At 46.9% G+C, this 23,620-nt stretch overlaps 1 protein-coding gene across 2 annotated transcripts; it reads left to right on the forward strand.

The window, feature by feature from the left end:
• Window positions 1–1,473: 1,473 nt before the first annotated feature.
• Window positions 1,474–6,116, forward strand: LOC123093640 (uncharacterized). 2 transcript variants are annotated; one of them, XM_044515646.1, is made up of 4 exons: window positions 1,474–1,802; window positions 3,015–3,212; window positions 4,202–4,809; window positions 4,928–6,116. In XM_044515646.1, the coding sequence occupies exons 1-3, from the start codon at window positions 1,710–1,712 to the stop codon at window positions 4,544–4,546; spliced, it is 636 nt and encodes a 211-aa protein (XP_044371581.1). In that variant the 5' UTR covers window positions 1,474–1,709; the 3' UTR covers window positions 4,547–4,809; window positions 4,928–6,116. The 2 variants fall into 2 exon arrangements, with proteins under 2 accessions (XP_044371581.1, XP_044371583.1); XM_044515648.1 differs by having other exon boundaries at window positions 4,202–4,779.
• Window positions 6,117–23,620: the final 17,504 nt, after the last annotated feature.

Raw genomic sequence — 23,620 nt, forward strand, 5'->3', positions numbered from 1 at the left:
GAATATCAAAATATGTTTGTGATTTCTTAAAAGTGTTTGCGAACTTTGAAAATATGTTTGTGATTTCAAAAGAATATTTGCAAATTCAAACGGTGTTTGTGAATTTTATAAAATATGCTTGAAATAAAAAAATCATGAATATAGAACTCTTCGTGAATTAAAACAATATTTATGTTTTTTACTGTTTCTATAAAATGTTAGCAAAACATAATTTATTTTGTGATTAAAAGATGATTGGAAAATAAGAATTTATGTAGCTAATTTGTAAATAAACAGGAAATAAAAATAAAAACATAAGAAGACTTAATGAAAAGCCAAAATAAACAGGAATAAAAAATAGAATAAAAATAATAGTACAAAATAGCGGAATTGAGCCATGGTGGAGGCAGCAATCTGGCAAGTGTAGGCCTCCGACACACCTTAAAAGTAATCATATTCGGGCTATATGCTTTGAGGAAAGCTAAAAGTTTGGTGTTGTTGCATGCATGATACACCCTAATAACTTGGGTCGTTGTCGCTGATCCATCCGTTTACACAAACAGACTGTGTGTGGTGTGCTTGCATGTGTTTAGGGGCAACCTATATCTCACAAGCAGCGAGTGTGACTATCGCCTTGCCTCAAGCACTATGTTTAGTGGCCCGACCCAGAAGTGATAGATTACTTTCCTTTATTTTTTTTCCTTTTTATAGTTGTTACTTTTATTTTTATTTCTGAAAGGTAAAATATCTTAATTAAATACTTAAAATCCTTCATCACGCCATTAAAGAATGTCCATGCTGTGCAAAAAACTTTGTTTGCGCTATATTGGAAAGATGTTCGTGCCATTTAAAAATGTTCACAAATTTCAAAAAATATTTTTGACATTTAAAAAATTGTAAATACTAAGTTGAAATATTGTGTGCTTAATTTAAATAAATTTTCCGTACCATTCAAGAAAATGTTCGTAACTTTAAAAAATTAGTTCACACATTTTCAGAATTTTTTATGTCATTTCAGATAAAACATATACGATATAATAAAATGTTTCCTTAATATTAAAACCTGTTTTGTACCCTGTAAAAAGTGTATGTACTCCCTCCATTCAGAATTACTTGTCGCTCAAAAGGATGTATCTAATACTATTTTAGTGCTAGATACATCCATTTGAGCGACAACTAATTCGGGACGGAGGGAGTAATATTTAATATAAATGTTTTGAGTGTTTTAAAAAATGTTCATTATATTTATGAAAAATATCACTGTGCGAAAGAAAATGTTAACCATATATAAAAATTACGTTCAATGTGCATTTGATAAATGTTCAACATCTATTTAGGAAAATGTTCAATGTGCATTTATTTTTCAACATGTACCTGAAAAATATTCAACCTGTATACGAAAATCTTCGACATGTATTTGAAATGTCTACATGTATTTAGAAATGAATAAAAACAGAGCGACTCGCCTGGTGGGTCCCGCCATTATCCCTCTCCATTCTCTAACGACACTATTCATTCGCCAGAGTTTGCGGTTTCTTCTTCCCCTCTCGCTCGCTGAAATCGCCCCCAAATCCACCCGTTGCCGCTGCCCAAATTCGCCTCGCCGCTGCCCAAATCGGTGCTCTCGAGCGGGGTTCGGCATCGCAGGGGGTCGCCGGTTGGAGTTGTTGTCCCGCACGGCACGCTGGCCGCGGGGAGCGGCTCTCGCTCGCGAGCTCGGCGACCGTGCAATGCTCGACTCGCGGGGTGGGGGACTGTTGCGAAGTGAGATTGCCCTCATTTTGTGCGGTTGCGAAGGAAGGAGACGGTACTGCGACGCGAAGGTAACACCCGCTCATATCTCTACATTGCCGGCGGTGGTAGTTTCTCGCGTTCATCACTGCCTAGGGCACGCAGTGCTTCCATCCATTTTGCTAGTCGATTCAGTCGATCCTATGGTCTAGGTAGGTTTTATCGTAGATTTCGAGGTTTGTTGGCAGCGGCGTTGGTTAGGTTAGGTAATGGGGTATCGAATCTCCATATCCGTCGATCTATGTTCATGCGAGCGCCGGATTCGCGTGATTTCGTGGTCGAACTAGTTTGAGGGTTCGTGTGCGCCCTCACCCCTCCCCTTTTTACCCCGTGCAGATGCTTTTCCAGCGTTTTTGCTGGTGATTTTTGTTGTAGCAGGCAAGTTTATCATCACCATCAGGCAAGTCATGTCACGGGGTGTTAGTAGGTTTTTCTGTGCCAGGGCAATTTCATGCTAACTGTCAGGCAACTTATGGCAGGCGTGTGTTTTCATTTTAGTGTTTTTTGTGACTGGGCAAGTTCATGCCAACCGTCAGGAAACTTATGGCAGGCGTGTGTTTTCATTTTAGTGTTTTCTGTGACCGGGCAAGTTCATCCCAACCGTCAGGCAACTTATGGCATGGGTTTTTGGGTGTAGTAGTTTTCCCATTTTTTGCTGATGCTGGAGTGTTATTACAGACCACGCAAGTACATGCTCTATATGAGGCAAGCTATGGGAATGATTGGTTGTAGGTCGTGAGTTTTATCAGTAGTTGGCATGCACAACCACGTTCGATGTTTTATCATCGGTGCAGGCATCAATGTGTGCCATAAAACAATGTTCTATTTTTTGCTCGGCAAATCTACCTATATGATCTTCGTTTTTTTGCATGGGCTGATAGGAGTGCTGATAATCAGCAAATTGCTACATAACCAGACATTTTTTTATCCTGATAATCAGGCAATTTGCATGCTCATAATCAGACATTTCTTGCATGACTTTTTTTGTGCTTTACATTTTGTATGCTGATAAGGTATGTAACTGCTTTTTTAAACTGCTTTTTTTACAGGTAAAGATGACTAAACCAAGTAAAAAGTGTGATCGACAGCAGTCAGCAGAGTCATCGCTTGACTCGGTTCCACCTCCCACTTCCGAAGCTGAACGGGGGGGGGGGGGGGGGTATTCCTTTTGATTTTTGCTACGTAAACAACACTTGCTTTGGTTGCTACATTTTTTGTTTAAGAAATTTGTGATTTCATTGCAGGTACCTATAGCAGAGGAGCAAGGTGTTTCAACAGGTCATGTTTACAAACGCAAGCGCCAGAAATTGGTCATAACCCGGGGGAAGCGGCCTGCGGATATTGGAAGTAACGAAGAAGAACCAGTAGGAGATGTCAATGAAGCTGATGTTACACAAGATGCAGAACAAAAGAAAAAACGACGAAAAGTGACTGAAAATGAGGTATCCCTCCTCCCGCGACCATATAAACTACAAACTTTTTATTTCCTGACCAGCACTTTAGCTGCGTTTTTTTAGCTACTAGCAACTATCAAACAGTACCATGGGAGCAAAATGTGGAGTTGCAATTCAGGTTCTACTTTTCACACATAAGTTGCGTCCCTTTTTCCCATGTAGCAGGCAACTCATGCAGTACATGCATCTTTTATTTTGTAAGCTAGGTGGTAGGCAACTTTTTTTGTGGTCATGGCCCGGCAACTCATGCTGCATGCACACCTAAGTTACTCCATGAACATCTTCCCAAAATCTCATTTTAGGAGGTGTAGGTGGTAGACAACTTATGTGCTCCATGCATACATAATTTCCACCTTTTTTGTCAATTAAGAAAAAAGGAATTGGAATGCCCTTTTCCCATGTGCCACATGGTACACATAAAATCGGTGTATGTTTAAGCAAACAAAAAAACGCAGAAGTTTAAGCACACATAAAAGTGCCAGAAGTTTTTGTACTAGGAATTTGTTGAGAAAACAAAAAAGAGCAGCCAAGTTCCAGGGTATGTTTAAGCAAAATCAGTGTTGGCAGTGAGCAACTTTTGTGTCTGTGCGTGCTAGGACTTGATGTGCAGTGGGAAAGTGTGCGCAACTATAGTGGTTTTTTAAGCAAATCAAATGTTAAAAATGAGCAAGTTGTGTTAGTACATGAAAACTGTTTCGATTTTCTTTGTCCAACTATTGGTTGATGTATATTGAGAGAAACCCGTTGATATTTCTCAACTTTAAGGTATGTTTTTAAGCAAACCAGTGTCGCCAGTAAGCAACTCCTGTGTGCTCTTGCGTGCTAGAACTTGGTGTGAAGTGGGGAGGATTGTGAGCCTATTGGGCCACATGGTACACACAAGTTTTTATGTATATGCAACTTATGCTTTCGAAAGTACGCCCCCATGTTTTTTGCGCTTGCAGTTAAAGTAACTTTTATGTTTGTCAATTTTCCAGGGTCCTAGGAACAGGTCATCACCTACGAGGCTTTTTAAGTTGAACAAGGATCTTGTCAAAGACCAAAAAAGTATTATCAGAGGCATAGACTTTGGGGGCTTGTTGGATATCACAACTACAAGCATGCCCGGTGATCTCAGACAGTGGATCATGAAACACTACGACCCAGAAAAGTCTCAAATTGTTATACCAGATAGAGGCAAAATACCAGTGGATGCAGAAAGTGTTAGGAGGATTTGGGGTTTGCCCAACAGTGGCAGGAAAGTATGTTTTGAAATGAATCCAGATGTTATAAGGGAATTCAACAGTATTTTCAAGATCGAGGGAAAAATGCCCCTACATTGACTTCATGGTGTAAAATGATTGTGAAGATGAATGGGGCGTCCGATGACATTTTCCTCCATGCTTGGTTGGCCGTGGCATTCTCCTGCTTCCTTGCCCCAACCACAAGCTTGAGCATCTCACCAAGGTGTTACACTGCTATTCTTCACACAAGTGCTATAAAAGACACCAAGATATGCGACTTTGTTATTGATCAACTTAGATTGGCATTCATGGGTTTTGGTGACAAGAAGAAGGTTGTTTGCTATTGTGTTTTCCATCTAGTTGTAAGTATGAGGAAACTCATTTCTAATATGTTTTCTTTTCCATAGTTTTTCCTTTTCAATGCAAGCATGAAAGAGCCATGTGTTTCCTAATAGTTTTTGCAATTTAAAACTTCTACAGATTTTGTATCTGGATTCATTGGATGTTGATGAACCAATAACTGCTACACTTCCAAGGGCACGCATTTGGAATGCTGATCTAATAACCAAAGTGATGCGGAGCATCCCTCGACTACCCGCACCGACACTCCATCACCACTGCAAGCACCGAGAGGACCAATGACAAGAGCACATGCACGTGACATCGAGAACGAGGTCAATTCTATCCTCTTTGAGTTTCGTTTGGTTTCACATGAAAATTAGATCCTACCTCAAAGAGACTCGCTATGCATTCTTAGGCACCAAGAAGATGATCGTGAGAAGGAGAAGACGGAGACTCGAGCATCCACGGAGCAAGGGAGAGGAGAGGAGAACAAGAAGAATGAAGGAGAGAAGCTCTTGGACACGCCGGGTGCCTGGACGAAAGGACCCCGGGTGCCCGGACACGAAGACTTGGGGAGGTCTGAACCCCCTGGACATCCCGGGTGCCCGGCCTCTGCCTGGGCTGCACCCAAGCCGGCTCCGGGTGCCCGGGCACACGGCCCCGGGTGCCCGGGCACATGGCCCCGGGTGCCCGACCCACCTCTTGGGCCTCGCTCAGCCTGCCCCAGGTGCCCCGCTAACCGGCCCCGGCTGCCCGACCCTTGCCCACCAGCCGCTGGGCGCCACCCCGGGTGCCCGGGTTTGGGACCCCCGGGTGCCCAGCCAGCCCCTGACCTGGCCGGGTGCCCGGCTCCTTCGCCACCGGGTGCCCGGTCCCGCTCGAGCGTAGGTCTTTGACCGGTCCGGGTGCCTGGCCGGTTCCTCCCCGGGTGCCCGAACCCTTCTTCCGTGGCCACACATTTTAGGACTTTTTGGTCTTTTGTACCCCTCTTTCTCCTAGTTTCGTCCCTAGCCTTTATATACTTATCTCCTAGCTCATTTGGAAGGTTAGCAAAGTATTAGATAAAACATTGAGAGCTTTGCTCCTTGTATCCCCTCCTCTTGGAGATCAAGACCCCTCTTGGGAAGAATCCTTGTGGATTGCAAGACCTCCCGAGGGAGTAGATCATCATCAAGACTTCACCTCCTCTAGGAGTGGGAAGAACTTTACCTAGTGCTTGTTTCCTTGGATTGATCTTGTAATCTTGTGGTTCTCATGTATGCTACTCTAGTGGATGTGATATTTGGGTTTGTTTGAGTGATTTGTGCCTTGTGTTCTTGAGAGTTCATCCTCTTTTCCCCCTCGAAGTGTGAAAAGATCCCCTCTAGGGTTTCACCCTACAACATCTTGGTATCATGAGCAAGGTTGATTCACATCTTGGAGTCCCATCCCCCCATTTGCTAGCTTGATTTTGTTTTTTCGTCCAAATTCAAAAATTCCCCACAAAAATTGCCCCAAATTTTTTTCTTGCAATTTGTTTGATCTTGTGAGATTTGGTTGTTTTGGTCCATGGATTTCATGTTTGGCAACTGGATCTAGACCCTCCCCAACAATCCCCACCCTTCCCACCATGAAATCCACCGAATTTTGCTTTTCCCCCAAAATTTCCGCCCAAATCGTCCACCACCGGGTGCCCGCACCTCGGACCACCGGGCGCCCGCACCCCCGGGCCATTCCCCCCTGACCACTCCGGGCACCCGCACCCCCCACCCCCAGCTGCCCGCACCCCCCAAATCTGCCCACTACCAACACCAATTTGACCATAACTTCCAACTCCCAAGTCCGTTTTTCGTGTTCTTTAGCTCGTTTGGAAGCTCCTGACACCCTTCATCAACATATATCATTACCACCACCATTAGCCTACACCCAAAAATTCATCATCATAGCACCCACCTTCTGCATTTAACCGATTTTGAGTTGCATTTTCCATTTCCTAAGGTGTTTCGGCTTCTTAGGAGCGTGTGACATCGACATCACCATCATCGCCTTGGAGTCATCTTCACCGCTAACTGTAAGAAAGGACGGTAACCTCGACGACACTTACTTCTTACCTTGCCTTTTGCATTGATAGCCCGAGCCATTTTGCGTTGCTTACCCATCGAGACTAGCAAGTTGAGAATTGTCGGGCCACGTTATTGTGCACCATAGTGATCGTGTTATCATCTTTGTGCCATAAGTTTTTCCCGTGCATATCTTACATACTTGGCTCATCTCATACTCGGCTCGAGCTTCAAGCATAGACAAAAAAAGAAGAAAACCTTTTAAGCAAAAGAGGAGAAACAAAGAGCTTGTAAGCAATAGCATTGAGCCATTTGCATAGTTATATCATCTTGGTCATCGCATACATAGCATAGTTGGGATTGAAGACGAGACGTTTCTCTCATAGGTTGGTGCACAAGCGTATCTGGCCCATTTGAGCAATCGCGCTAGCGTCTCTCTAGAATTCACACAACAAGAGCATTTTTCGTGGTTGCGCATTTTGAGCTCACTCCTTGGTTGTGCGGATCCCATTTATCTTTGGTGTGTGTGTTCCTAGTGATATCCTTGGGTTTGATCTATTTGCTTTACTTGCATTTTTGTGAACCTTCTCAACCTTATCGATATCTTGACTAACATTTGCTTGAAATTTTGGCCATGATCCTAACCGAGGTCCTCCATAAGCCTCTTATTTGTAGGTGTGAGAAACAAACCCGGTTCCAATTCTCCTATTGTGGCATTACATTGAGTGACACTTGTTACATCCTCAATCCTCGGAAAAGGTAAATTTGGTTTTGTTCTCTCATTTTCCTACTCATCCCACTTGGTTATGATGGATAGGCCAACCTTGTCGATGAACCCACTTTTCGATGAGCAAGGTGATGACTCCGACTTCGGCTCCAAGAACCACTTCTTCATCACACAACGAGCGCTTAATCAAGAAAGCAAAGCATTAGATGAACGCTTGGAGGAACTCGCCTACGACCTTCATCAATCGGAAACAAGGAACCGAGACTACATTGACGCCAAGTTCACTACACAAATGAAAGAACTCCTCAACATGATCGTGCGACGCTAGTCTTCCTCCACCGCTTCTTCAAGACGGCGCCACTCAAGTCACCGTTCAAGTCGGCAACCTTCGGACTACTCCTCTTATGATGCAAGTCCTCCACGAGCTCGCTTTCCTCGACGTGATGCTCCTCAAGATTGCCAAGCTCAAGACAATCCGTTCCATGGCAATGGCTTACAAGACCGAGTTCGAGCACGTGAAAGGGTGCAACACCACACACAAGAAGCAATGGAGCAAGAGCAAATACCTCCACAAGTGCCATGCCAAGTACCTCAAGAAGATGACGCCATCCGTCAAGCACAAGCACCCGAAGCACAACAAGCTCTATGCGAGGCCACTAGAGCCGTTGAAGAGCGCAACCGCCAAGTGCGAGAACAAGAGGAAGCTCTTCGTTGCGAGATACAAGAAGAAGTTGCCCGATGCGAAGAGCAACAAGAAAGGCGCAACCAAGCGCATATTCCTCATCCTCCTCCAAGACAAGAGCGACACCAAGAGGAACAAGTGCTTCAAGACCCTCCTCCACGCCAAGAGAAACACCGCGAGAAACGAGCATTTGAGGACCTTCCTCCATGGCAAGAGCGTTATTAAAATCGCTACCACAATGAAGAACTCCGCTACGGCAAGCTCAAGTTCACCATGCCCAAGTTCTCCGGAAGCAATGATCCCGAAGAATGTCTCTCATGGGCCTTGAAGGTGGACAACATTTTCCGCCTTCACAACTATAGCGAGGAAAATAAGATCGCCATGGCCTCCCTCGAGTTCCAAGACTACGTCCTCATTTGGTGGGAACAAGTGATCGAGCGACGACATACAAGAGGCGAACCACCAATAAAAACTTGGGAAGAAATGAAAGAAGTCATGAGAGCCTGCTTCGTGCCTACTCACTACACCCGTGATCTATTCAAGAAGTTGCAACTCCTCAAGCAAGGCACGAAGACGATGGAAGAATACTACCAAGAAATGGAGATTGCCATGATACGAGCCAATGTCAAGGAAGACGACGAGCAAACAATGTCACGCTTCTTGAACGGCCTCAACCACCCTATCAAGCGGATTGCCGACTTCCAACCATACTCAAACCTTATTGAGCTAGTTCATCAAGCAACCAAAGCCGAGCGACAAGTGCAAGATGACTTCAAATACGCCAAGTACTCGTCCAAGACCTATGGCTCCTACTCTCAAGCTCCTACGACTTCGACACCTCCTACCTCAACTAGAGCATCACCAAGTACCGGCGACAAGTCAAGTTCCAAGCAAGCTGCGCCTTCCTCGACTCGTGCTCCGGCAAGCACCCACAAATCCAAGACTCCCTCATCTTCGATGCCTCCCAATGACCCCGTCAAGACAAGTTCATTCAAGTGCTTCACATGTGGTGGTCGAGGTCGCAAGTCCTTCGAATGCACCAACAAGCGAACAATGATCTTCAACGATGATGACACATATGACTCGATGAGTGAAGAATAAATGGAAGCCATTGAGCACGTGGCCATGCACCGGCGCATGAACAAAGATGAAGATGATCAAGTGTTTTGTGACAACGATTCAAGTCCCTCTCTTGTGGTCTCCAAGGTCTTGATGCTCCAACACCACCAAGACGAAGACCAATGGTGCCACATCTTCCACACCAAGGCCGGCATCAATGGGTGTTCTGTGAAAGTCATCATCGATGGAGGGAGTTGTCACAACTTGGCAAGTGAAGAGCTATGTTCCAAGCTACAATTGGTCAAGAAGAAGCAACCTCGTCCCTACAAGGTGCAATGGCTAAGAGACTCCGGCACTATTCAAGTGGAGCACATGGTGCAAGTCTCTTTCAAGATCGGCACCTACGAGGACACCTTGGAGTCTGATGTGGTTCCTATATCCGTGTGCCATCTTCTATTGGGAATACCTTGGCAATTCGACTGCGACGTCATCCACAATGGAAGAACTAACCACTATAGCTTCAAGATGAAGGGCAAGGAGTACATACTTCGACCAATGTCACCAAGCCAAGTGATCGCCGACAAGAAAGCTTCCACCCATCACGGAGATACTAGTGAAAGAGTGAACCACCAAAAAGAAAGTGAGAGCCACAAGCCAAAATTGAGCGCCTCTTCGCCAAGAGAGAAAAACTTAGTCCTCCTCGCCACAAAAAGAGAGATGAGAGAAGTGTGTGAGAACCCATCGAGTGTCATCCACTTTGTCCTCCTATGCAAAGACGAGGTGGTAAACACTAACAATCCTAATCCTCTTCCTCTAGTGTTTTTCAACTTGTTGTAGGAATTCGAGGATGTCTTCCCCGATGAGCTACCTCCTAGTATCCCTCCGCTACGTGACATTGAACATAGGATCGACCTCATCCCCGGCGCACCTCTTCCAAACAAGCTCCCTACCGCGTCAACCCCGAAGAAACTAAGGAGATCCAATGGCAAGTACAACAACTCATCAACAACGGACATGTACGTGAAAGCTTAAGCCCTTGTGCTATTCCGGTTATACTTGTGCCCAAGCAAGATGGTAGTTTTTGCATGTGCTCAGATTGTAGACCCATCAATGCTATCACCGTTCGTTATAGGCATCCCATTCCTCGCCTAGATGATATGCTATATGAACTTAGCGGCGCCACCATTTTCTCAAAAATTGATCTTAAAAGTGGCTATTATCAAATCCGCATACAAGAAGGTGATGAATGGAAAACCGCTTTCAAAACAAAATTTGGCTTGTACGGGTGGTTGGTTATGCCTATGGGTTTCTCGGAAGCTCCTGATTCTTTCATGCGTCTTATGCATTTTGTGCTTCGTCCTTACATTGGAGTGTTTGTTGTGGTCTACTTCGATGACATCCTTGTTTTTTAGCAAATCCATCAAAGATCATCTAAAACATGTTAGGGCTGTTTTGCAAACTCTTCGCAAGGAACGTCTTTATGCCAACATGAAAAAGTGCACGTTTGGTGTTGACAAGCTTGTTTTCTTGGGTTTCGTTGTTTCCTCAAAGGATGTCCATGTTGACGAATCTAAAATTGCACTACAAAAAAAGACACATCCATGACATTTTGGGCCGAACGATTTTTTTTCCTGTCATACATATGACACTTCTATGATGATAATTGTGACAAAACCTGGTATCATCATAGATGTGGTGGGCTCCTACTTCTATGACAAAAAATCATGACAGAAAATGGGCTTTTCGTCCTGGGCGGGTCGGAGACGCAGCTGCATGACATTCTTTGGGCTGTCCATGATGAGAAAAACCATGGTAGAAGCAAGGGGGAGGAAAATTTCAGGGAGTTGCCGGTTACGGTGGGAGGTCGGGGGCCGAGCGATGCGCGTTTCTCTCGTACACGCGCGAGGCGTTGGCTCTAACTGAACCCGAGCGATTGCACTGCAGGCTACGCGTTACTGAACCCGAGCGATCGATCGATGGCTGTTAACTGAACCCGATGGAGCGATTCCTTCACTACTGCTGCTAACTGAAGCCGATCGATTGGATGAACAGTGAGCGTTGCAGGGGGGGGGGGTTGGATGAACAGTGAGCGGTGGCATTGCCTCTGGATGAACAGGACCCCGTGGTGTGGAGGGATGGATGAACAGTAGACGGTGGAGGGGTGGCCGTGGAGGGGTGGTTGAACAGGACCCCGTGGTGTGGAGGGCTGGATGAACAGTAGGCGGTGGAGGGCTGGATGAACAGTAGACGGTGGAGGGGTGGTTGAACAGTAGCCGGTGGAGTAGCGCGCGGTGGAGGCTGGATGAACAGGAGCCCGTGGAGGCTGGAGGAGGTCGACGGTAGCCCGTGGAGGCTGGAGGAGTTCGACGGTGGAGATGAACAATATCCCGTGGAGTCCCGTTTTGCGGTACGCCACACCCCTCCCGATGAACAGGACCCTCGTTTCAATCCATTTCGTCCGTTTTGCGGTATGCCACACCCCTCCCGATCAACAGGACCCCTGTTTCGACCGTAGGAGGTCTGTTTCCTCCGTTTTGCGGTACGCCACACCTTTCCCGATCAACAGGACCCCCGTTTCGACCGTAGGAGGTCCGTTTCCTCCGTTTTGCGGTACGCCACACCCCTCCCGATCAGCAGGACCCCGTTCCGAACGTGGCCGGTCGAACACAAGGCCGTTTCCTCTGTTGTGCGGTACGCCAGGCCTCGTTTCCATCGCCTGTTCCGTCCAAGCCGGTTGGCTCCCACGCGTTCTGTTGCCTCCCGATGAACACGACGCATTCTTGCCTCCCCATGAACACGACGCATTCTGTTGGCTCCCCATGAACACGACGACGACGCTGTTTCTCCGTTCCGACCCAGCCATGTACGTATGCGCGAGTAGGCATTCGAGACCCTGCCCGTATGTACGTACGTGGCCATATTTTATTTCTTGCACCCTCGCCGCTGTACGTACGTGTACATGCTACATGCGCGCCTCTACATCGACACGTGCTTGCCTCTACTACGACACGTGCATGCCTCTACATCGACCAGTATGTACGTACACTTTCGCGACCAGAATGACAATGCTATGTATGCTTCGACCAGGTGGGTCCCGACTGTCAGGCACTTCCTTGCCTGCGAAGATGTAGCTGGTGGGTCCTAGCAGTCAGGGGGGGCGAATCGTTTTGGTTTTTTTTGCCCAGACACACTTCCTTGCGTGCGAAGATGTAGCTGGTGGGTCCCAGCAGTCAGGGGGGAAACGTTTTTTTCATGAAATACTGGTGGCCCGTCCGGTGGGTCCCTGCTGTCAGGTGGAGGAATAATTATTTTGCGCGTAATAAGGAGGCACTTCCTTGCGGCCGCCGTGGACCCAACTGTCAGCCTCTCCACGCACAGTACTCTTCTGATGGAAGTCAGTCGTTGACCACATTGACCACGCTGCGTCGAGAGCACCACGGCGGTGGACGACGGCGAGGCCTAGGAAGGGGACGACACGGAGCCGGGGAAGACGCAGTAGTGGATGCCCACGCAAAGAGGAGTACGAGGGTGAGGCTGCCATCGCCGCAGAATAACAGGGGGTGTGGGTGAGTAGAGGGATGTCCTGGCCAGCAGTGGGAGTAGTAGGGGGCGGTGAGGCCTCCGCCGCATCGCAGCCAGCCACGGGAGGCAGGAGCACGAGGCACGACCGGCGCTGGTTTGGGCGGCTGGAGCAAGAAGACCAGAGGTTGAAGAAGCACTACGGCCGTTGGATGGACATCGTACGGTCACTGGAGCTAGAATCGTGCATATTATTGACTAAGTTGACAAAGCCCTCCGTCCCCGTCAACTTAGTAGGCCCACAAGTCAGCCTGCCACTATACTTGGTCCCAGCTAACAGGCGGAGTATTCATTTATTTTTGTGCGTAATAAGGAGGCACTTCCTTGCATGCGAAGATATAGCTGGTGGGTCCGAGCTGTCAGCGGCGGTAACATTTTTTCGCGAAATACATAGGCTCTTTCGGTGGGTCCCTGATGTCAGGTGGAGGAATCATTATTTTGCGCGTAATAAGGAGACATTTCCTTGTGTGCGGCCGTGGACCCAGCTGTCGGCCTCTCCACGTACAGTCCACTTTAGATGCATGTCGGTCGTTGACCACGTTGACCAGGCCACGCCGAGAGCACCAGGGCGGTGGACGACGGTGAGGCCTAGGAAAGGAACGACATAGAGGCAGGGAAGATTCGGCAGTTGTTTCCCACGCGGAGGGGAGTACGACTGTACGAGGGTTTACTTGTTCGTCTGGTGTCGTCGGAGAATAACAGCAGGTGTGGGTGAGTAGAGGGATGGCTAGGCCAGCGATGGGAGTATGGTGGGGCGGTGTGGCCTGCGTAGCAGCAGAGCCGGCCGCGGGGAGGAGGGAGCAGGTAGTCCCGCCGGCGCTTGTTTGAGCGGCTGGAGCAGGAAGAGCAGAGATTGGAGAAGAACGGGGGTCGTTGGATGGCAATCCAACAGTCACCGCTTGTGCGTCAACCTTTTTTTTAGGAAAGCCTCAAATCTGTGGAAAACAGCATACAACCCATCTGCCATTATTTCTAATAATTTACAACCCATTTGCTAATTCTTAAGGGTTTTTTTGGATCCCATATTCTTTTTGTTACCGTTCAGCCCATACTGTGGCCATGGTTAAAAAATTATACGAAATTTTGCATATTTCGGTGCGGTCCGAACTGTTTTTAATCCCGAAATTTTGACTCACATTCAAACTGATTTTAAAAATAAATGTATATCAATATAAAATTCAACAAATTCTCCATGCATAAAAATTAATGTAATTTAAAATCTCGAAATGAAAAAAAAGATATTTGAAACTAATTGCCGGTTTGATGTGTTTTAAAAATGTACATCCCATTTCTCATTACTGATGGGCCATTTTCTCGGCCAGCTGAATGAAAGCTCTCCTCGTCTTGAAAGATTTGCAGCCCAACAGGCCTGACAAAGTGACTTACTTGGCAAATCACAAAAAAACTGGGATGTGGCCATGGACCCAGCTGTCAGCCTCTCCACGTACAGTACTCTTCTGATAGAAGTCGTTCCTTGACCACGTTGACCACGCCGCGCGGAGAGCACCACGGCGGTGGACGACGACGAGGCCTAGGAAGGGGATGACGCGGAGCCGGGGAAGACGCGGCAGTGGAAGACCGCGCGGAGAGGAGTATGAGGGTTCACTAGTTCGGCTGCGGTGTGAGGCTGCCGTCACCGTAGGGCCTGGCCAGCGGTGGGAATAGTAGGGGGCGGTGAGTCCTCCGTGGAAGCACAGCCGGCCACGGGAGGCAGGAGCATGAGGCACGACCGACGCTGGTTTGGGCGGCTGGAGCAAGAAGACCAGAGGTTGAAGAAGCACTACGGCCGTTGGATGGACATCGTACGGTCACTGGAGCTAGAATCATTCATATTGACTAAGTTGACAAAGCCCTTCATCCCCGTCAACTTAGTAGGCCCACAAGTCAGCCTCCCACCAAGGTGGGTCCCAGCTAGCAGGGGGGGTATTCATTTTTTGTGCGTAATAAGGAGGCATTTCCAGTGGGTCCGAGCTAACAGCGGGGGGGGGGGGACGTTTTTTTCGTGAAATACGGTGGCCCGTCAGGTGGGTCCCAGCAGTCAGGGGGCAACCGTTTTTTTCGCAAATACGGTGGCCCGTCCAGTGGGTCCGTGCTATCAGTTGGAGGAATCATTATTTTCCGCGTAATAAGGAGGCACTTACTTGCTGCGGCCGTGGACCCAGCTGAGACTCTCCACGTACAGTATACTTCCGATGGAAGTCGTTCCTTGACCACGTTGACCTCACCACGTTCCGTTGCATGCATGCGTCCATGGGCGTGGTGTGTCCCCACTGTCAGCCTCTCACGTACAGTCATCTTCCGATGACTCTCGGTTGTTGACCACGTTGACCACACCATGCCGAGCGCACCCATAATGGAATGACCCGGAGATGGGGAAGACGGGGCAGTGGAGTCGCAGATGGAGAGGAGTGGGAAACTTCACTGGTTTGGGTGTGTGGCAGCACAGCCGCGGTGCCGCCCACGGGAGACAGGAGCAAGAACAGAGGTTGAAGAAGGAGCACGGCTGTTGGATTAACATCAAACGGTCCAGCTGCTAGAATCATTTGTTGATTAAGTTGACAAAGCCGTGCGTACACGTCCGCTTAGCAGGCCCACAAGTCAGTCACCAAATCTGACGGGTCCCAGCTGTCAACGGGATGAATAATTTTTTTCGCAAAACAAGGAGGCACTTCCTTCCATGCGAAGATACAGCCGGTGGGTCCCAGCTGTCAGGTGGAGGAAACATTTTTTCAGCTTAATAAGGAGGAACTTTCCTTGCATGCAACCATGGACCTCGTGGGTCCCAGCCGTCAGGCTCTCCACGTACAGTTCTCTTCCGATGACTCTCGTTTGTTGACCACACCACACCGAACACAGCGAGGCGGTGGACAACGGCGAGGCCCGGACGGGAACGACTTGTAGATGGGAAAACGCGGCAGTGGAGTCGCAGATTGAGAGGAGGAGAAGGGTTATAACTGGTTCTGTTGCAATTCATATCAAACTCAGGTTCACAGGACACGTTCATATTCATAGCCAACATTCACTATCAACAACTCAAAAGATTCATATATACACAAGCTCAGCATATCTATGCATCCAAATGATTGATAGATCACACGACAATATTCATACATAATTCACAAAAAGATTCAGATATACACATGTTCAGTATGTTTATGCATCCAAATGATTGAGATCACAACCAATATGATCCATGGACGAACTTTAATTACCTAGGGTACAGACTGGTAAATGGTGTTCAATCAGAGGTACTTCTTGCTAAAATTAGTTCTTCTACGAGTAAACTTTCGAGTACATAAGAGGCAGCACAGACAATCTGAACTTTGCTTGTAGGTTTATCCTCAAATAGTGGCCTCGTGCCGAGGGAGGTTTGAGCAACTTGGCCACTACTTTCATCCAACTAGTTTACTGGCTCATCTTGGTCCTGTAACTCGCCAAAATTCTACATTGCAGACGAGAAAGGAGGCGGTTGCGAAAATGAACCACCCAAATTTTTTGTGCAGTTCAATTGAAATGGAGCATCCTTGGCGTGCAGACTGATTAAGTGCCAGATGAATATATGCGTCAACCAACTTGTCTGGAATCTTTAGACTCCATGCTATATAGTTCGCTACCATATGTGTTGATAAACAAAAGGCACAAGTTGGGACCAAAGACTGGACTGCGTTTTTCTGGGCTATGCACCAAGCAATATTTTTGGCGTTCACTCTCCTAATACTTGGAGTTTGACAATTGGTTGACACTGGTTGATACTCGAATGAATATAGGCACTTCTTGTCAACATCGATGCTTGTCTAAGTGAACTTTGGAGTACATAGCAGCAACATAAGTACCTGTCCATCTGATCATTTTGTGCAGTTCTACTGAAATCACCCGATGTAATGATTTGCCTGCGAGTTCAGGCTCCAAATTACTCCTTTATGAAATCGGCAAATAGTAGCACAATACCAAATTACCAATACATATGACAGGCACAATAATCAGGATAAAGACCAGTACCAACCTGTGTGAGGTAGCATATCAATTACTATTTCCTTTGACAGGAAGCCGAGATAGGCCAAGTGACTGACAGCAAAGGAAGAAAGCAAGCGGAGATTAGCGACTGACAGGAAAGGACGGAAGCTGTCGAGGCAATGAAGCACCCAAAGTTGTCATGATGGTTCCTTTGTCCGAGCAACTTCAAAGTGGGAAGTGGGCCTGTGATTTGACGGCTCATTAGTCATTGTTACTGCGGCGCGACGACCTGGGTGACTCTCCCTGGAGTTCTGTGTGCATGGCAAGTGGACCAGGATGGTCAACGTCCCACATGTTGTGAACAGAAGTATTCTTTCCGATATCGAGGAGCAAGGAAACCACGTGGTATAGTATCACTGCTGATTGGTTCGCAAAAAAATAGTATCACTGTCGATTTATAATTATTTTTTATTTTAGATGAATGCTAGCGTTTCAACTCTTACGACGAAGGGTGCCAAACACGGCACGTGCTAGATGTCCCACACGTCAGCGAAAGGAGTGGAACATGAACAGTGTGGTAGATCCCAGCATAAAAAAACAGTGTGGTAGAGCGTCTCCACTTCTTCCACTTCTAGGTCGGAGACCACACGTAGTAGTACTTAGTGGTATGAATGATACAAAGTGCGACCTGGAGAGAAAGACACGTCTAGTTGGAAGGTCTCGGGGCATACACGTAAACAAATATAAAAGTTAATATGTGCCTCCAACTAATATAGTAGTAGTAGAGTACTTAGGCACGTACTCCATAACATCACCGTGCATTGCACGTACAAAATTTAGTGGTAGTACGTAGTAAGAGACAAATGCCGCCCAAGAGTTCCCTTCTCGACCTACTTTTGGGTGTTTGGTAGAGTGTATGGAGGGTGCATGAGTCCACACTAGTTTATCACAAATACACTAGAAGCATGCATGAAGAGAGCATGCATGAAGAGGAGTGTTGAGTTGAGCATGCATGAAGAGGGAACATCTATGCTGAGACGAGAACGCAACGAAACACACCCTGTATGCCACGCATGTTCATACCATTTGTGCCTTTCTACTTCACTTACTGCGCTACATTACTCAGGTTCGTACGTCCACTCCTGGGTACATGTCCGTCTCATAGTTCCAGTGCCACGTGTTCTTCATATAGATGGAACGATCGTTGCATAACACGTGCGCCTTGATGCTAGATGTCTCGCGTGTTGGCAAAAGGATGAACAAAGCTCACATAAAAAAATAGAGTGGAAAAACATAGATTCCGGACGACCGAGAAGGAGCAAGGAACCTCGTGGTGGAGCGTCTGCACTCATAATATTTAATATTATTCAGCAATATAAAATTAACCAATCATCTCCACAGTGGACTAGAAGAGTACGAAACACGGCAGCCCAGTGAAGTTACATCATACTAGTACATGGCTAACCCACGCTATCACCATATTTCTTGGCTTCCGTGCGACACCTATCTCTAGTAATCCAGCAGCCTGTATCGCTTCTCCCTCCTCGTCTCTATCAAAGTGCGGCGGGCTGGTGTTTCTGCCGTCTATTGAGGTCGGTTAACTATCACATGTTAGCGACGTGCCAAGAGCATTCTAACAAAAATTCCTTTCACGTTCCGTTTTCAAAAAGAAAAAAAATCCTTTCACATACGAATTTGCATGTATGCTTTGAGCAACTTGCATGTCCTATACTGCTCCTCTTTGATACTCTAACTTAGCTAGAGGTTAGACTAACTCATGACTAACCCTGAACTAACTGTAGCCAAAGAGGTGTTTGGGTGATAGGGTTAGATTGACAATAAATGCACTTCATGGAGAGAGAAAAGTGATTTTTCAGTGGTCCCAATGAGAACTATCTCCAGTTAGCACCTCTTGGGTGGGATAGTTTTTTTGGTGGGTTCGATGCAACTTGCTCCAATTTAAACCCTCATGCTTGGATACTTTAGGGCTATTTGAGCCCCAACTAGCTCAAACTAACTCTAACCCATGGATCCAAACAGGGCCTATGGCCAGTCTCGACGCGGAGCAGTTGCGTGCACCGGGAAGCGGCGCTCTCTTGGCCATCGCGCCACTTCAAAGCCGGCGCTAGTGAGAGGTCGCCTCCGCTCTGGCCGGGCATTAATGTGGCCCTGACGCTCCAGGGCGGCGCTAACCGTTTCACACGGGAAGCGCGCGTTGGCAAGGGAGTATAGGTTTTGAACCGTTTCAGGTGTAGTAGTAATGGTAGTTTGCAAAACTATTCAATTATTGCACTCAGTTTCCTAAGAAATTGTGGTAAAAAACGTTACTCCACAACCCGCTTCCCTTCTCCTTCCTGCTCGTGATTTACGTGGCCATGTTAACGTGGTTGTGTCAAAAAAATGTCACTTCCTGCTCGTGATTTGCGTTATATAATTACAAGCAAGATTCTCGTGCATTGCACGGAACATCAATATGCATTTTTTTACAAAACACCTGTTGTGATTGACCCATGCAGGAGTAATCCCATGTGTAAAAACTAATTATATCTCGAGAATTTTATCGGAAAATTGGTATCTCGAGAATGTCATCGAAAAAATGAAAGATGAGAGATAAGGTGAGGAGGAGTGGAGCGTGGTGGTGACTGGTGGTCGGAATGGGCGGAGGCATGGGGATGGACGGCGCCGGCAGGCGGCAGCGGCCATGATGCATGCTAGATTGTTCCAGAGACTTATTCCTTTTTAATTGCTGAGTAATGAGGTTGCGGGAGATAATGATGTGGAGAGAGGTGCGGGTATCTTTTGTAAAATTATCATAGTTTGCTTCCTATCCATTAGATATAGATCATACAGTCTGTATTACAAGATGGCAGGCACAACATCATCGCCAACTCGTTTTTTTATAAGGGTACAGATGATAAGTTTGCTGACTACTAAAGTAAAGTGGAATCTGTCCATGTTATGCAAGTAAATAAAGGTGATTGTTTATCATACGGGTAAGGTTGGATGAAGGGTGGTAGGAACAAATGCTCCGCCTAGAGCATGTGTGTGTGAGATGGAGTCTTAGTGTGTGTGTGTGAGAGAGAGAGAGAGAGAGAGAGAAAGAGAGAGAGGAGAGAGAGATGGAGTCTTAGTTTGTGTGTGTGTGTGAGAGAGAGAGAGAGATGGAGCCTAAGTGTGTGTGTGTGGGGGGGGGGGGGGCGTGTGTGTGTGTGTTTGTGTGTGTGTGTGAGAGAGAGATGGAGTCTTAGTGTGTGTGTGTGTGGGGGGGGGGGGTGTGCGTGCGTGCGTGCATGTGTGTGAGTGTGTGTGTGTGTCACGGGGTCCCCTATGGCGGATGTAATTTAAGTGTGCATGGCTTCATCATAGAGAGGTGATGTGTATGGCAGAGGCCACCAACGATGGGGTGTGAGAGAGAAAATGCCCGTAGGGAGGGAAGAGAAGGTGCGTGCGCGTGAGAGGAGTCGACATCGAGAGAACGTGTTTGTTCGAGAGACACCAAGGAAGACTACTATATATCGATGGTGCATGTAGGCAGGAATTAAACAAAGGGATGGTCTTATTGGTTTCGGGGATATAGGGTAAGAGTGAGAGGCGCGCGGGGGGGGGGGGGGGGGGGTAGCTAGAAGGAGATTGTTAAGTGTGAGTGTGTGTTCTGCTCATCCAGGTGGAAGTTATGTGCACAAAAGAGGAGAACGATTCGATGTGGCGTTAGGATTGAGGGTAATTAACAACGTATGGAGACATAGAGACCTTGAACGTGCATGTGTGAGAGGTATACATGTATACGTGGGATGTGTGTGTGTTTGCCCGCGCATGATCGAGATAAAAGAAAGAAGACATAAGTCCTAAAATCAACGACATGGGAGAGACGGATCGGTATGACAATATGCATGCATGTGAGAATGCAGGGAAGAAGGCCCGGCAATTGAGCATGTGTTTTTGTCTTTAAGAGATAGTGGCGTGGGCTGGAGCATGCATCTATGGCGAGCAGAGGGGGTGAGGTGCAAGGATTGTGAAAAAGAGATCAACCTATAAATGTATATGTATGGATAGACATATATAGTGTGGGTGATAGGAAGCAAGACTCCGTGCGAGAAAGAAATGTTGACGGAGAAACTACAGATAGATACAGATATGGAGATGCTAGCTAGAGAGACATCCGTTAGTTTGGGTGTCGGAGATGACCGTCGGGTGGTTCAAAGGGTGAAGTTATATATGTGTGTGAGAGGGCACTTGACTGCATGTAGAGAGAAACATATGTAGTGTGCGTGATAGGAATCAAGAGTGAGGGCGAGAAAGAAGGTTGATGGATACACAAATAAACAGAAAGATAAAGATGCTAGCTAGTGTGCGCTGGAGATAGGAGTCGAGTGGATCAGAAGGCTGGGTTATGTGTGTGGGTGTGAGAGAGATAGAGAGAGGGTGCATGTGAGTCACATACAAACAGATATCAGAGAGAAATGAGATCCAGAGAGACGGAGTTTTGTGTCTGCGAGAGAGAAAGATATTTCACAACGAGAGTGATAGCTAGAAAGACATATGAGGGAACACAAGATATATCTAGGGAGAGAGGGTGTGTTTGAGCGACATACAAGAGAACAATGGAGAAATATGAGACCCTGTGAGACAGAGTTTGTGTTTGTGTGTGAGAAAGAGATATTGAATAGGAAGAGTCGTAGGTTCTCATATCTAAGGAGCGAAAGACATCTCTGTATGAGGGGTGTGCGAGTGGCACACATGGGAATAGTTGAGAGAAATGAGACCCCGGGAGACAAAGTTTTGTGTTTGTGTGAGAGAAAGAGATTCCACATGGAGAATCATAGCTAGAGACACATAGCAGGGAGCGAGATATACTTAGAGAGAGATAGATTGATGAAGGTCGAGGGAGAGAGCACCGTCAGTATGTTACGAAGATAAAAGATCATTGTCGACATACAGGTAGCACGAGAGATGCGTGAGAGACGATGAACGCGTATAGGTCCAGAGAGATAGTCCTATATAAGCACGAGTGATAGCTATATGAGACGAATATATGGATTAAAGGGGATTCAAATATTTAAACTAGAGATCACGACATTGATAATATCATAATGCAAATTGGTGTATCAAACATGCATATTCATTTGAATTTGGGCACACGTGTAATGTTATATAGTTTATCAATATTGGTGATCCATAGATTTTTCAATTACAAACAATGCATGGTTTATATGCAATTAATGTCTAAACGGGATTACACTATATGTTGCGTGTGTGAAACACATTATACATGTTTGAGAAGTAAAAAAAAACCCACATGAAACACACATTAATTGGAGACAGTTAGCGAGGAATGCATACATTGGATTTCAACATAAAGTGGTTTCAAATATTTGAAAATCCAAATTGATGGATACAACCTTATGAATCTGAGATCATGCTATTTGTAAACCATATTTATGTATAAATGGTGTTGTTCTTTTGAAACTATATATAAAAAATGATGTATATAGAATGTAATTCCAATTGAAAATGGATCCCGTCCGAAAAAAAGTAGAATACAAACGGGATTCGAATTGAGTTGGCACGGTAAATGTGCACTGTGCAAAATTTGAACGAAGCGGGGAAAGTCACAGTAACCGCCCGAAACCAAAATCTGCGAGATGGAAATCACTACTGCCTATCCCTGCCACGCAAAGCCTATCTACTGGATATCTATAGGTTTCGATAGGGGTAGGTTTGTAATTTCACCCAAACGTGACGTAATCGCCTCTCACCCGGATTCATACATGGTGGGCGCCAAAACACAGTGTGCCCTCGGCCGAAATCGACTCCCTCCCCGATTCATATTCATACATGGTGGGCGCCAAAAACAAACTCTCGTCGGCAAATATTCGGTGTATGCGAGATTACCGTCCTATCCCCAAACGACTAATGTTGCTGTGATGTAGTAGAAATTTGAAACGGGGGCTATGTTTGTAAATTTCCTCGCGTTTGAGACAAGCGTGCCCTGAATACATGGTCCCCCCTTCGTCTCTACCTCCCTTTTCCCCATTCGTACTCCGTGGGCGCCAAAACACCCTCTCCACCCACCCTCCTCCGTCCGCCGCCGTTCGCCACCCCATCCACCGCTGTCCTCCTCCACCATGCCGGAGCTGATACCTCGACGCCACCGTCCATTACAAGAGATCGACCTCTCTCATCCACGCCTTCGGACCGGGATCCTTGCATCCCGTCCTCTCGCTTCATCCCCGCCATCGTCCACCTTGCCGACATCGCTCCTACGACCGTCTCGTCCACCGCACCCCCCGCCACCGTCTACCCTCCTAGATCTGCTTCCATGCCGCCGACAGCCATCGCTACCGCAACACCGTCAAATTCTCAGCAGATGCGTACACGGCGCCGCACCAGAGGCGGTACTCTTTCGTATCTGCTCATCTTATTTATCACAGCAAGAAAATAGATCGCCACTGCTTTACTCTGATTTCTTGTCTTGATTGCGAAGTTGCCTTTGTCCGGTTTGCATCTTCAGATCCGCCATGGCACGCTCAAAACTATACTCCCAATGATTATGGTTTTCCCCTTTTATATTCCACACTAGTTAAATCACAGTAGACTAAATTTCAAAATTGGGCCAGTCGAGTTTTCAGAGCTCGCTGGAGTTCGCCGGTGCGATCCAAGGGGCTCGGGTGGTTGTGGGGCTTCGCTGAACGAAGAAAAGTCGACGCGGGTGGGGGGTGGGGGTGGCGGAGGAACACAGGCGGTGGGGGCCGGTGGTCCGGCCGGCGGCCCGTGCGGTGTTCTGTATGAGA

This window comes from Triticum aestivum, chromosome 4B (assembly GCF_018294505.1).
Source record: "Triticum aestivum cultivar Chinese Spring chromosome 4B, IWGSC CS RefSeq v2.1, whole genome shotgun sequence".
Lineage (NCBI taxonomy): Eukaryota > Viridiplantae > Streptophyta > Magnoliopsida > Poales > Poaceae > Triticum > Triticum aestivum.